Source organism: Pelodiscus sinensis, chromosome 2 (assembly GCF_052426305.1).
Source record: "Pelodiscus sinensis isolate ZL-2025 chromosome 2, ASM5242630v1, whole genome shotgun sequence".
In the NCBI taxonomy this organism is placed as follows: domain Eukaryota; kingdom Metazoa; phylum Chordata; order Testudines; family Trionychidae; genus Pelodiscus; species Pelodiscus sinensis.
The window spans coordinates 61,293,821-61,308,257 of NC_143053.1; the positions used below are offsets into that span (position 1 = coordinate 61,293,821).

At 44.1% G+C, this 14,437-nt stretch overlaps 1 protein-coding gene across 8 annotated transcripts in view; it reads left to right on the plus strand.

The window, feature by feature from the left end:
• CYP7B1 (cytochrome P450 family 7 subfamily B member 1) overlaps positions 1–9,878 on the plus strand; it is a 172,890-nt gene extending 163,012 nt beyond the window's left edge. For 7 of the 8 annotated variants that reach the window (XM_025180018.3, XM_025180016.3, XM_089776244.1 and 4 more), the window contains 2 exons: positions 784–8,176; positions 8,615–9,878. In XM_025180018.3, the coding sequence (XP_025035803.1) occupies positions 784–1,080 (297 nt within the window). In that variant the 3' untranslated portion in view covers positions 1,081–8,176; positions 8,615–9,878. The remainder of the gene's footprint in view (positions 1–783; positions 8,177–8,614) is intronic. The other variant, XM_089776242.1, reaches the window with a different exon arrangement.
• The last annotated feature ends 4,559 nt before the right edge of the window (positions 9,879–14,437 follow it).

Genomic DNA, 14,437 nt, shown 5'->3' on the forward strand with positions numbered 1-14,437 from the left:
TGAGAGGTCATCTGTCTAGTCCCCTGCTCTCGTGGCAGGACTAAATATTACCTATTATTATTATTATTATTATTTATTATCTTAATGTATTTAGCCACCTAGGTGTGCAGGATGCTTCACAAACAGAAATTGTCCTCTTTCTGAGGATCGTTGTCCCTACCTAAAAATTAGAACAAATACAGTAAAATAAATAAATAAATCCTGCACTGGAATGGGCATACATTGTCTTTTCTCCTTTCTGGTCATCTGTTGGGAATGGGACCCCATAATGACCTACTGTGAAACTGCCATAGCAACTAGCACTCTGTCTAAAAGAGGCGGCACACCTTTTCCAACAACCCAGACAATAGCCCCTGCCACTTAGGCTTTCAATACCTTTTAGCAGTTTAAAGCGCAGCCGCGGCAGTGCTTTAAACTGAACGTGGGGCCACAGCAGGAGCACTGGGAGAGAAATCACCCAGTGCTCTATGTAAATTGCCTCTGCAAGGGGAGTACCTTACTGTGCTGGAAGTGTGACTGTAAGACAACTTGTTGTAACTTGCTGCGCTGGGAGGGGTGTTACAGTGCTGCAGAGTGCCAGTGTAGACTTGGCCTTAATGTGCAGTGAAGTTATTTGAGGGTAGATAAAACTCATTTTAAGTGAACAGAGTAAAAAGAGGAAGCTGTCAGTTATTTGCCTTAGCTCTTAACTTATTTCAGGGTCTAGAAGCACCCTCTGTCTTGCAAATGAAATCACTCTTGTAAGTGCTCTGTTAATTGTCCCCATCTCTCTTCTATTTTCAGGAGTATAAGTTTGATCGTTTTATAGAAAATGGCAAGAAGAAAAACACCTTCTACAAAGGGGGAAGAAAACTGAAATACTTTCTGATGCCTTTTGGCTCTGGAATCAGCATGTGTCCTGGCAGGTTCTTTGCAATGAATGAAATAAAGCTGTTTCTGATTGTACTCTTGGCTCACTTTGACATAGAACTAGTGGAAAAGAAGCCCATAGGACTCGACAACAGTCGTTTCGGCCTTGGTATCCTCTTTCCAGACTCTGATATTGTCTTTCGTTACAAGATAAGGTCTCTAGAAGAGTAAGTTGCCTGATGCAGATTTCCCACTAATCTCACTTTTTTTTTTTTTTTTTTGCTGTTTTCTTTGTAGAGATGTTTGCTTTTCCTGTTTTGCTTTCATCTCTCTCCTATTGTGTATGTTTTAAGTGAAAAAAGAATAATGCTAATGCCTTAGGATTGGAGGATCACCCTCACATATACAAAAGCGGGAATGGCAGAAAATTGGGCAAGAAGTGGGGGCATGGAAGAAAGCAGCAGCTCTGAGACATTCACCTTGCACAGTATCCTGAGCCAACGGAAAGAATTACCTTCCACACTACATCCTCTCTGCTGAGGACGGAGTATTGCAATTGGAATAGCCAGTTGCCACATGACTTTGTAATCCACATTAACTCAATGTGGGCCTCTGTCCCCCTCTAGAGAGACTTTTGTCTAGAGAGACTTTTGTCTCCTCTGCTGCCCTTGTCTTACCATGTCTTTTCCTTTAAAACAACTCATAGAGGCACAGAGTTTTAGATGGAAAAGTCTTAGGTTCAATCCCACAGACAGTTGACCAGTCTGGAGGTGCCATTACACTTGCTCAAGGAAACATGACATCCAAGGATGAAGAAGTCCTACACAGCAGGGTGCAAGGGCAGCCTCACTAGAGAAAGACAATATTTTTTATTCCCACCATCCCCAAGCCTCTCTGCCCTCGGCACAGCATTCACTAGAAACTGCATAAAATCTGTCTGGGTGGTTTCCTGAGGCCACCTTTCTTCTCTGGTAGTTTTACTTGAGGAAGGCCCCAGGTGATCTTTGATGACCCCAAAATTGATGATGAGTATTCCATTGACCCCTCTTCCCTTCAGGCATCCTTGCACTAAAGAAAGGCCTCGGAGAAAAATACTAGGCTGTGTCTACACTGGCATGAATTTCCGGAACTGCTTAAAACGGAATACTATTCCGTTTTAAGTTTTTCCGGAAAAGGAGCATCTACATTGGCAGGCTTCTTTTCCGGAAAAGCCCTTTTTCCGGAAAAGCATCTGTGGCCAATGTCGTCATTTTCGCAATCAGGGCTTTTTTCCGGAAAAGACTACTGGGCTGTCTACACTGGCCCTTTTCCGGAACAGTGTTCCGGAATAAGGACTTATGCCCAAGCGGGAGCAGAATAGTTTTTCCGGAATAGCGGCTGATTTTGTACAGTACAGCGCCGTTGCTTTTCCGGAAATTCAAGGGCCAGTGTAGACAGCTCGCAGCTTATTCCAGAAAAGTGGCTGATTTTCCGGAATAAGTGGCCCAGTGTAGACACAGCCCTAGTGTTTTTGTTTAGGAGACATATCCAATGAAGTGCTGGATGAGGATCTTGGGAGCTTCTGGAAGTCCCTGCTTAAATTATACCGCCAAATGGAAAGGAGAATGAATTGCTATAAATAGAGCTAACATTTTTTTAAATTCCCATGGAGGTTTTCTCCTTGGGCCTTTTTCCTCTCTCCCTCTCCACCAGAAAAAAATTAAGTAACTGCCATGCCATTTCAAATTACACAGATTTAACACTGTTCTACGTTATCAATATATTCTATCTATTTTTAGAAACAAAAATATAAACAATTCCATCAAATGCATTTACTGGTAAATTGTTCACTTAATGATGCTGCCCCTGTCTTGGTTATGGCTATTTTCTTGTCAACGGAAAAACAAATGAATAGGTCCTTCTGTCTTCCCCCTCCCTGAGAGATCCACCTTCTAATACATGGGGCTTAGCACAGGGGGATATGATGTGTAGGAGTGTTGTGTTTATTGTCTTGGCAGCATTTCACTGGCTTTAGAGTGCATTTTGAAATTCAACAGTTTGTTAACATTGTGCCATGACTCAGTAACCTGAATTTACTAATGTTACAGGGCCTGATTCAAGCTCTGTGAAAGACAACAAGAAGCTTTTGACGACTTGAATAGGGTTTGAATCAGGCCCATACTTCCTACTGATTTATCTGAGCCACAATACTACATTATGTCATGTTTAATGTGAGACACTCTGAAAGAACACCATCCTATAAAAAATGAGACCTCTGTTTTGCCTACTCGCATAACCATTAACATTTTGGATGATTATAACTGAAAGAAATTAGAGAATAGTTTGTCTTGTTTACTGTGTACATTTGACAGCACTTTGTGTTTGCCAGTTCTTCCTGTTGTTTTTCTTACAACCAGAAAAGAAGAAATTTGTCAAAAACTAGAAAAATATTATTGTAAACCCACAAGATTGATAGGTGGATTCAAAGACAAAAATAGCATCTAAAACTACATTTAAGCTTTAACTTGTTTTTTGAAAAGATGACTAATTTTCAAGTTGATGGTGTCTTTTAATCTGTGTTGAGAACTAGAAAACTATGCCTACAAATTGTGAAATAGTCTGCATCTCTGGTTTCTGTTTAAAATAACTCTGTAACTCGCATTTCTGGTGCTTCAAAAGACAGTTAAAGTGCTAAGAATTTGAGTAAAACTGTGTGCTTAAGACAATTTTAGAAATCTAACAAAACTGTGGCCTAAGTAATGTTCTGCTACTTAAAGAATATTTATAATTGTACAAGAAGCTAACAACTTTAGCTTCACACATATCCTACAGACTCTGGAAATTGTCCCCATATCAGTTGCACGCAGTTTCTTACTGGTGCTACGTTCCTCCTTAACATACAAACTTCCTCTTTTGGGGTCAAATCCTGAGCCGACTTTGTGCCCTCAGCCTTTATGTGGTAACCCTATACAAACATATAAATTAGCCGTGGACTCACTTAGGGAGAGCTGACAGCTAGTTGTACATGACACACAAGGGTTCTGCTTCATAAGTAAGCTCCTCATTCCCCTTTTCTCTGTCGTCAGCTGGAGACAGGGCCAGGGACACAGAGGACACTTCAGGGATTGATGGGGACTCTTCCCCATCCATTTCCAGCTTGCCAAGATGATGGTTTTAGGGAGACAATCTTCAGCCCAGTAGGTCTTGCACTGTCTTCTTCAAAAAAGCTCTTTTTCAATCTGTCAGCCAAGGGAGGGCAGTCTCTGGACTACATAGGGTTGAAAGAGATCTCAGGAGGTCATTGAGTCCAAACTCCTGCCCAAAGCAGGACCAACCCTAACTAAATCATCCCAGCCAGGGCTTTGTCAAGCCAGGGCTTCAAAACCTATAGAGAAGGAGATTCTATCACCTCCCTAGGTAACCTGTTGCAGTGCTTCACCACCCTCCTAGTGAAATAGTTTTTTTCTAATATCCAATGTAGACCTCCCACACTGTAACATGAGACCATTGCTCCTTGTTTTGCCATCTGTCACTACTGAGAGAAGTCTCTCTCCATCCTCTTTGGAACCCTCCTTTAGGTAGTTAAAGGCTTCTATCAAATCCTCCATCATTCTTTGGCAGACTAAATAAGCCCAAATCCCTCAGTCTCTTCTTGTAGGTCATGTGCAACAGCCCCCTAATCATGGGTGTCGGGTCCCAAACCGCCAGGCATAGCTCCACCCACACTTCACCCCCATAACGCCTGCTATAGGAATTCTGGGGTGGAGTATTGCTACCCCCAGCACCCGCCCCTCCCAGTGCTCTGAGGTAGGGGAGGGCAGGCCTGGCCACGTGGCACACCCTCCTCCCTCCCCCTGTGGTCCGGGGCTAGAGAGCCTGGGCCAGGCCATGCGGCACAGCACACCCTGCCTCTTCGTTCCACAGCGCTCAAGAGGCTGAGCTGGGTTTGGTTGAGCCGTGCTGCACGGTGTACCTTCCACCAAGGTTGGGGAGGCTGCAGCCAGTGTGCGCCCACTTCCTTCTCCTTCCCTCCCCTCCCCATGGTTGGAAGGGGGGAGCAGGCGCATGGCATGTCGTTCAGCCTCCCAGGAATGGGGAAGGGGCAGGGCCTAGCAGAAAGGACATGGCTGGAGGTCTTGCCTCCCCCAGCCCTACCTTCAACAACTGCCCATGCCCCTAATCATTTCTGTTGCCCTCTGCTGGACTTTCTCCAGTGCATCCACATCTTTTCTATAATGAGGGGCCCAGAATTGGACACAGTACTCTAGATGTGGCCTCACCAGTGCCAAATAAAGGGGAATAGTCACTTCCCTGGTTCTGCTGACAGTGCTCCTACTAATTCACCCTAATATGCCATTAGCCTTCTTGGCTACAAGAGCACATTTTTGACTCATATCCAGCTTCTCATCCCAGGTCCTTTTCTGATGAACTGCTGCTTAGCCAGTCGGTCCCCAGCCTGTCGTGTAGCATACCCTGCTGAGTCTCTTCCTGGTTGTCCAGTCTCCCAAATGCTAGGATGTGACACTGTAAATGAACAATGCCTGCCCTGAAGATGTGCTCTGGCATACAGTTATCATTTATACAAGTTAGACTAGAAAGAGTTTGGAGAGACATGTCAGCATTTAGATGCTAGTTTGGGGAACCTTTGTATTTGTCTCTGTAGTTGCAAAGATAATTTGTTTCAAGGCTACATTAGCTACATGGGTGTGAGCCAAGACAAAATTTGTCCCATAAACATTTGTGAGCACTCTCTTGAGTTGTAATTATTGACACATGTGGAGTCAATGAACCCAAAAGAAATTGTGGGAAGCTACCTCAGTGTTTTTGAGCAAGTCATTTAGAACTAAATACTCAAGCCTTCATTCCTTTTTAGTGCCTCCTTTTTAAAGTGCCCTATATTGACAGCAGCCAAGTGTTAGTGTTGATAGGTGCTGGCACCCACAAACTCTGCTTGACCTCAGTGGAATTTGTAGCTGCTCTGAGAAATCTGAAAAGTAGGCCAAAGGTGTCTGCACCCAATTGAGCACCAAAGTTAGTGAACTTTTTTTTAAGTAAGTCTTGATCTCCGTGTGCCTCAGTCTTCCTCATCTTCAAAATCAGGAAAATCTTATCCTTCTTTGTAGAACACTTGCAGACAAATGGATGAAAAGTGTTATGTAAATACTACAGAGTCTTATTATTTGTTGTCTATGCGTGAGGCCATTTAATTATTCACATAAAATATATACCCCATATCAATATCACTAGAAAGACTTTCTGGATTGACACATCTAAGCTCCCAGGCCTCTGAGAAGAAAATTGTTTTTGTGAGATATATTAGATGAACATTTTCTCTTCATATGTAATATCAATAATAACTACGGTATTGGAGTATACTTATGTTAAATGGGCTTTGCAGTTGATTAAATGCCTGAACTTTACTTCAGTATTTAATCAACTGCAAAAGCTGTTTATTGCTTGTATACCCTAGCTCAATAGAATAACATTTGTTTTTATATACAGCCTTTCATATTCAGGTTAGTTACTAGTGTAGTGACTCTGTGGGCAAACACCACAGCTATTATATATGGAGTCATACCTCGCAATCCAGCTTGGACGTTCAAACCTGTTTTACTGAGAGCGCGAAAATGTTGACATCATTACAATGTTGACTATAGATATTATTGCTTAAATGTAAGCAGTAAAATGTCTCATGACATAGTTATGATAAATCTTTCATTGGCATTCCATTTTGAAACAAATGTGAAGCAACTGTGAAAATAAAAGTAGGTATTTGTTTTAAACATAAGACCTTCTTTGACTCATACTGTGCTTTTAGGATTTTGAATTAGAGTATAACATGCTGCAGCATAATTTAATAGAACGTGCTGGGGCAGTGCCAAAAGTGAATAAAAAACATTACTACTTTCAGATTAATCACGGATCAGTCGGTATAAATATCTATTCAGAAATAAAACAACAGAGTATGTGCAGAGTATGTGCAGACAGGTAAATAAAAACCTATATCCCCCAACTGTTCTTTCCAATGTCACGTCACAAGTAAGAGGTTGAGATCCAGTTCTCCAAGGTGCTGAGCACCCTCTACATAGTTACTCACTTTAATAGGCGTAGAGAATGCTCTGCATCTCATAGGAATGAACACTTGATTGGAGGTAAAAATGGCCATCGCTTTTGTTAAATAACCAAACTTAAGCCAGGTCAAGAACGTCCCAGCCAAATAGATTTCAGGTCTGCACAGGCTGTATCAAGAATCTAGACAATGTCTTGGTTTGCACCCAAGCAAGATGTCTAACACTGATTGTCCAGAGCTGGCATCCCCTAATGAGAACCCACCGTGGGACTTTCTATCCATGGCTAGCAATGGTGCAATCTAGTACAGGCAGTCCCCGAGTTACGCGGATCCGACTTATGTCGGATCCGCAGATACCAAGGGGGATTTTCTCACCCCGGAGGACTGGAGCGGAGGGACGCCTGGTCCTGCCGCCCGCCTCCTCCGGGGCGAGAAAAGCTGCTCCCCGTCTCCCTGGTCTGCTGCGGGAGCCAGCAGACCAGGGAGACGGGGAGCAAAGCGGCGCAGGACCCGGGGCCGGACCCACGGCCGCTTCCAGATCAGCTGGAAGCGCCGCGGGTCTGGCCCCGGGTCCTGTGCCGCTTTGCTCAGCGTCTCTCTGGTCTGCAGACCAGGGAGACGCTGAGCAAAGCTGCGCAGGACCTGGGGCCGGACCCGCGGCGCTTCCAGCTGATCTGGAAGCGCCGTGGGTCCGGTCCAGGTCCTCCACGGCTTTGCTCAGCGTCTCCCTGGTCTGTAGACCAGGGAGACGCTGAGCAAAGCCGTGCAGGACCCGGCCGGACCCAGCACTTCCAGCTGATCTGGAAGCGCCGCGGGTCCGGCCCGGGTCCTCCACCGCTTTGCTCCGCGTCTCTCTGGTCTGCTGGGGGGGACGCAGCTAGTGCCCGCCTCAGCAGACCAGGGAGATGTGGAGCAAAGCCCGGGGCCTGTGGTAGAGCAGGTGGGGCACTGCCGGTGGGGCACTTCCTGGAATCAGCTGCTGATCAGTTTCAGCAGCAGCTGACTTGGGGACGCCTGGGGTTCTTAAGTTGAATCTGTATGTAAGTCAGAACTGGTGTCCAGATTCAGCGGCTGAATCTGGATGCCAGTTCCGACTTCCATACAGATTCAACTTAAGAACAAACCTACAGTCCCTATCTTGTACGTAACCCGGGGACTGCCTGTATTGTTAGCCCTTCTCATAAGAGTGCCTCACGTATTCCAATCCATTGCAAAGAGCAAACCTCATCTTGCATATGTTAAGAGGGTTAAGCCCTGCTAAGAAGTGTGTGAGGGTATGTCTACACTACCCCGCTAGTTCGAACTAGCGGGGTAATGTATGCATACCGCACTTGCTAATGAAGCCCGGGATTTGAATTTCCCAGGCTTCATTAGCATAAGCGGGGAGCCGCCATTTTTAAATCCCCGCTGCTTCGAACCCCGTGCAGCGCGGCTACACGGGGCTCAAACTAGGTAGTTCGGACTAGGGTGCCTATTCCGAACTACCGGTACACCTCGTTTCACGAGGAGGAGTAACGGTAGTTCGGAATAGGAACCTACTCCGAACTACCTAGTTCGAGCCCGGTGTAGCCGCGCTGCACGGGGTTCGAAGCAGCGGGGATTTAAAAATGGCGGCTCCCCGCTTATGCTAATGAAGCCCGGGAAATTCAAATCCCGGGCTTCATTAGCAAGTGTGGTATGCATACATTACCCCGCTAGTTCGAACTAGCGGGGTAGTGTAGACATACCCTGAGAGAGTTGAGGAGAGGGGGCATTTCATTCAGCTGTTCCTTCGGATCATGCTTTGTTAGGAAGACTGACTGGACATAGAACTATGGAATCCCAGGGCTGGAATAGACCTCAGGAGTCCAGCCCCCAGTGAATGGTTTCATACTGACTGTGACCATAGATGCATAGGCTGTACATAAATGACCAGATATTTAATTGTGTACAGTGTGAAACTACCATTAACCCTTCTTTTTAGAAGTCATGATTTCTGCTCTCTTTTCCACCCTACTTATTACTTTCCTGAAAGGCCTTGCAATATCATGAACATGTCCCCCAAAGATCTAGTAGGACTGGATTGGCCTCTTCTTTACATATGTCCAGCAGGAGGTTGGGAGCTATTCTTGTGCCACTCAAGCCACTGGAATCTCAGTTTTTCTCCCTTTTATGTTAGAAAGGTGCAGAGCCTGATCCTTTTAAAAAGTGAAACTGCTAATCAGTACCAGCCCCTTGCAGGAAATACCTGCCCATGGTTGTGCCAACTGTCAAAACCGACTGTCCCATGGGCTAGCACTTGACCTTTTTAAAGATAAAATGAAAGTTGAGTTCCAGCACAGCCACTTGTAGGATCTGCTGGAAGACTCAGTCTGACTTCAGAAGTTAAAAAAAAATTATATGTTAAGTGACCTCCTTGAGAATCACTGTAAACACTAACATGTGAGCCTTATTTGTATGTATTGTTAGTCTGTTCTTTTTTTTGTTCAGTACTGAGCAACCTTATAAGCAAATACACTGTCCTGTTTGAAAGGACTAGAGTGCTTCCATGTATGAGTATATGAATTATGTGTAACTATTTGCATATTAGATTTGGCTACATTGCCATGTCGCTAGCAATGTGCTCTGATGTACTAAAAATGATAACATAAGAAATGTGCTATTGTATTACACTACTCTCAGAATTTCTTTTTTGCTAGTAATTACTGATCTTTTTATTTCATTGGTAGGGACAGAAATTATGTTTTATTTTAGTATTGTTGAAAATGTTGATTTTTAAAAGTTTGTAAATTGTTTTAATGCCATAAATGGGCATGTTGGAGATAGATTAGGATCTCCTATAATAGTTAATGTCTATCATTAAGGCACTTAGATTGTATAAAGTACATCTGTGAATTTCTGAGAAGAAAAGTGAAACATCATGTACTTTACTAATCTGACCTTTATGTGAGTTTTGTATTTTAAAGATGCAATAAAATTGAAAGTATGTTTGCATATTGAATGACTTTCCTTGTCCATCCCCTCGCCCCCACACACACACCTGAACATAATATTCTTTATGCAAGATCACAGCTCTTACTTTCATTTTAAAAATATTGATTTTTAAAGGGAAAAAGGTGAGTCAATGTTAGATTATGATGACAGTGCATTTGTTAAAATACTCAGTCCAGTTAATCTTGCCAGGTTTGAACCATCCCTGAAATGACAGTAAAGGAAGAAGATATTTCTGTAATGCTTAGAGCAAACTTCCAAGGTAGTGCAAGAGGGTACAATCCACTGTTAAAGCCATTTCTAATGTGGTCCCCAGTCTTTGACTTCTATATACCTCAGAGTAGACCAAGATGCATGACAAATTAAGGAAAACAATGTAAAATGTTCCAACCTTAACAGGTCATGAATAAAAACTTTAAAAAATGAAATGTGATAGTTGATGTACATTTTGCAACACATGCCCTCATACTAGGAATCTTAGCTTTTTAAAGAGTCATTTTAATTATTGGAATTCTTCTAATAGCTCTCTTATATGAAAGTCAAACATTGACTAGGGCATTGTCTTTTGATTCTTAATGCATAAATATTTTTATCAGTTAGGTATGCTAGTAAGGTTTCTTTCTTTCTTTTTCTAAGTGAAATTTAGGGAAAAGCAAAGTTCCATAGCTTTGCTGTATTTAACAAGTAAGTCTGCATAACCTAATGTTTTCAAAACATTTACCTAGCTTTGTAAAGAAAAAAGGCAATATTGGTTGGGACTTTGCTAAATGAATATTTCTGAGTGAAGTGAAGTATCCTCACCATTCCAGAAGCCAGCTGTGAGTGGAAAGACTAATTGCTGATCGTACTGTATTTTATCTACTATTGGCCTTGACACAATATACTTAAAGTTATTTCAATTTATGATATTTTAAAATTACTCAGCATACCAGTTTTACACTCGATATATGCTCAATTCATATGAATAAAGTTATTTTTCACTGCGACAATAGAGAAGCTTAAGGTTAAGAAGAAAATGAGTAAAACTGAAGTATTTTTCTGCCAGCACTTTTATTCTGCTTATCTACAATTTGTGTTTATAAGGACTCTAGTGCCAATTTAAGAAAATAGTAGAATTACCAGTAAAAGTATCACTTCTAAAAAAGTTGGATTCTTTAAAGAAAAATATATATTTACATATACAGTACAATTAACAAGTAGCAAGAAACTTTTATTGCATCTATAGAAGAATTCTCCACTCAAGTATGTATTTTTCATTTGCAAGAACTGAATTAAATGTTGAATGCAATGTGATCTTTATCAGCTAATCCTAAAACAGTTCTGCGTATTAAATTGCTCTTGCTATACAGCATGTTTTAGTGTAACCTCGACTTTATGATTATTTATAGTAATAGAAATACTCTTGCTTCCAAACATTACTGTACAACAAAATAAAAAGTTCAAACAAATTTATGATTCACCCATATTAATAAACTATTCCTGTGAAAATTTAATAGAAGTTTTAATAATGGTTTGCTGTAATTTTTATTAGTTAACCTACATTGTTCACAATACACGTAATTTTCTTACATAAACAGTAATGATTGAGAGTACAGCAGAGTTGAGAAAGTACAAGTCAAGAGACACAGTAAGTGTATATAGTGTAAATCAGTGATAATTTATTTTTGATCAGTTAGTCTCACTTAATGCATCTTTTCTCAAATAGTTTAGTTGTTAATATCATTCTGTAAAGAAAGTCTTTCCAGTTCTATTCTGTTGCTTTGTACTTTCTCAAAACCATCTAATTCACTTTTCGGTATGTAAATATTTGTTGGTGACTTTCTAAAAATGAAATATTTACAACAATGTAACTAGAGCCTCAAAAGGAGAAATGTGTAACTGTACCTCATTTAAGTGTCAAGATATTAAAGACTTGTACATGAAAAGTGGTTGAGCATTGATTGAGCAATAGATTAGAAGATTATCCTAGGAAGAGGAATTCTATGAAAGGCAGAAGCACTGATTGCCTCCCGATGTCTCGATTTTGCAAGGGAACACTTTTTTACTTTTAATGCAGCAACATACTTTAAAACTGTACTCTAAGAGCAGGGCTACATGCCCATGAACACCACTAATTTTAATTAAGATTTTTCAATGCCCAAATTAAGCATTACACTTGTTATCTGAATAGATTTAAATGCAGTAAGAGGAGCAGTAATTTGCACTCACTTATTTCCGTTTGTGAGTTATGATTTACTACTTCCTGGAATTAAAATATTACACATCTCCAATGACTTTTTAGTCATCTGACTTCCGAATGAGAGAGAGAGACCAGACAGTCCTAAAAACACCGCCTTCTTCAGTAACTGAGTGGGATAAAATGAATGAGGTATCTTAATTAGCCAGTCTGCCAGCGCGTTGTGTCTGAATTCCTGGACCTCAATGTGTATATTGATATAAAAGAAAAGCAGATAACCATAAAACACGCTAATTGGAGATTAGGAAACGTTTGCAAAATATGAAGATTTGTTTTAAAAAATAGCGGTGAACTTTCTTCTGAAACTTCTTACACCAAATAATAGCTGCTTTCATAACCACTGCTACCGTTCTAAAGGGCGCTGAAGAGGTTAATTTATGATTGTCTAGCAGTTTGAGTGTCATGTTTCAGTTTTGCCGCTATTTGTAATGTATTTCTGTTCTATTTTAACCTGTGATCATTACATAAGGAGATGGTGATTGTATCTAAAATGCATCATCTTGCTATAGCTTTCAACGTTTCACAGATCGCCGTTCTTATGGGTGCATATATGAATTTAAAAATCCAGCAATAAAAAATGCTTAAAACAGACCAGAAATTTGTTTCACAGTTTATGACCTTCCAGTCAGGTTGAAAAGACAAGGGCGAGTCCGGGCTTTGGAAACGTTGAACTCGAGAAGTCTGCGTGCGGGCAGCCCGGGCAAACCAGAGCGAAGCCAGGAGAAAGCACTTCCATGAGCACGTGGAAACGGAGCTGATTATTCTGTGGAGCCAAGGGGCTGGGCTGTAGTAGCCCTACGGGCTTTTGCTCATTTAACAAACGTATCGCAGTGGGTTTTTTCCGCAGCAGCTTTGACTCCGCTACTAAGCCAAGCGAGCGACCCAAGCGCAGCCCTGAGACCTGAGCCGCTTAACCCTGGCTACACCAGACTGGCCGAGAAGCGGTGTTTCCTAGACGAGGGGCGAGCCCGTACAGAAATCCCCAGGAACTTTGCTAGACTCGAGCACCCTGGGGTCTGTGGGAAGGAGGTCGGCAGGATCGGGCCAAGCGAAGATCCAGAGGAAGGAAATACCCGGGGGGGGGGGGTAAATATTCTCCCTCCAGCTTCTGCCTCTGTCTTGCCTGGCCCGGCCCGGATGGGCGTGAAGGGGGAAGTACCGTGAAACAACCTTCCCGCTTGTCTGCACTAGCAAACCAAACGCCAGCAGGCAGGAGCTGGAAACCCCCTCCCCCCTCCACCGCTAGAGGCGGAGAGGGAGGCCCAGCGGGGCATTTCCAGCGGCCCGCTAGAGAGGAGGAGGAGAATGAGCCCGGGAGCTCCCGTCCCAGGACCCGAGCAAGAGGGCTGCGAGCCGGGGCGGGCTGTAGAGCGGTGCCGCTACGGGAGCGAAGCTCCAGCGTGAAAAGCGAAGCAGCTTCGCTTCCCCGCGGCCAGCTGCTCAGTTAGCGAGTGTTTCTGTGCAGCGGGCGACCGTGCTGTGAAAGGGGGAGCGACAGCCCCTCCATGCAGCCGCCCCCAGGGCCGGGCCTTGCTGCCTGTCACTACCCCGCCGGCAGCGACTCGCTCTGCTGACAAGCCCGCGGTTACTCGGCCCTGAGGGCAGCGGGCGACACGAAAGCGCCCCAGGAGCCAGGCGGCAGGACGCGCAATAGCGGCCCCTGTAGTTCCTCGACATGCCACTTTCCAAACAAACCCCGCGCTCCTCGCGGCAAACTTTCCCGCCACGTGGCTCCTGCGCCTTGACGGCTGCTTTTTAATCAACACGCGCACTTATTTATGCGGCTGGCGGGTCTATTGCGCGATTTAATTACGTGGAGAAGCAGCGCCGCCCCCCCCTCCCCCCGTCCTTAAATCACATTTTCATTAAAAGGCTTTAATAAGGAAACTCGCTTGCCCGCTCTTCATTATCCCTTCCCCCGCCCGCTCACCCCTCCAGGGGGCCACCTCCTCCCTCCAGCCCGGCCGGCACCGCTCCTCCTTATTTGTCAAAGTCCAGAAGGCGTGTTCGCCCCTTGCCTGGCGGTGATTGGTTGCCATAGCGTCTGCCGCGGGAATGCGCCCCGAGCGGGCCAGGCGCGCTTACACCGGGCGTTCAATGTAGCGCGCGATTAGCTCGACCCTAAGTCAGCGCGCTGGGACCGTCCATGTCACTGGCGCCGGGAGGAGATGCCTGTCTGCGCAGCCGAAGCGAGGGCTGGCTTGGGGCAAGGCCGGGCGGGCCGTGGGGATGGAAGAAAAGCTCTGCCCGGGCAGAGTCGCTCCGGGGACGTGATCCCCACCTCCGCCGTGTCGGTGCCTCCGCAGGAGGGCCGCAATGGGAACAGCTGCAAA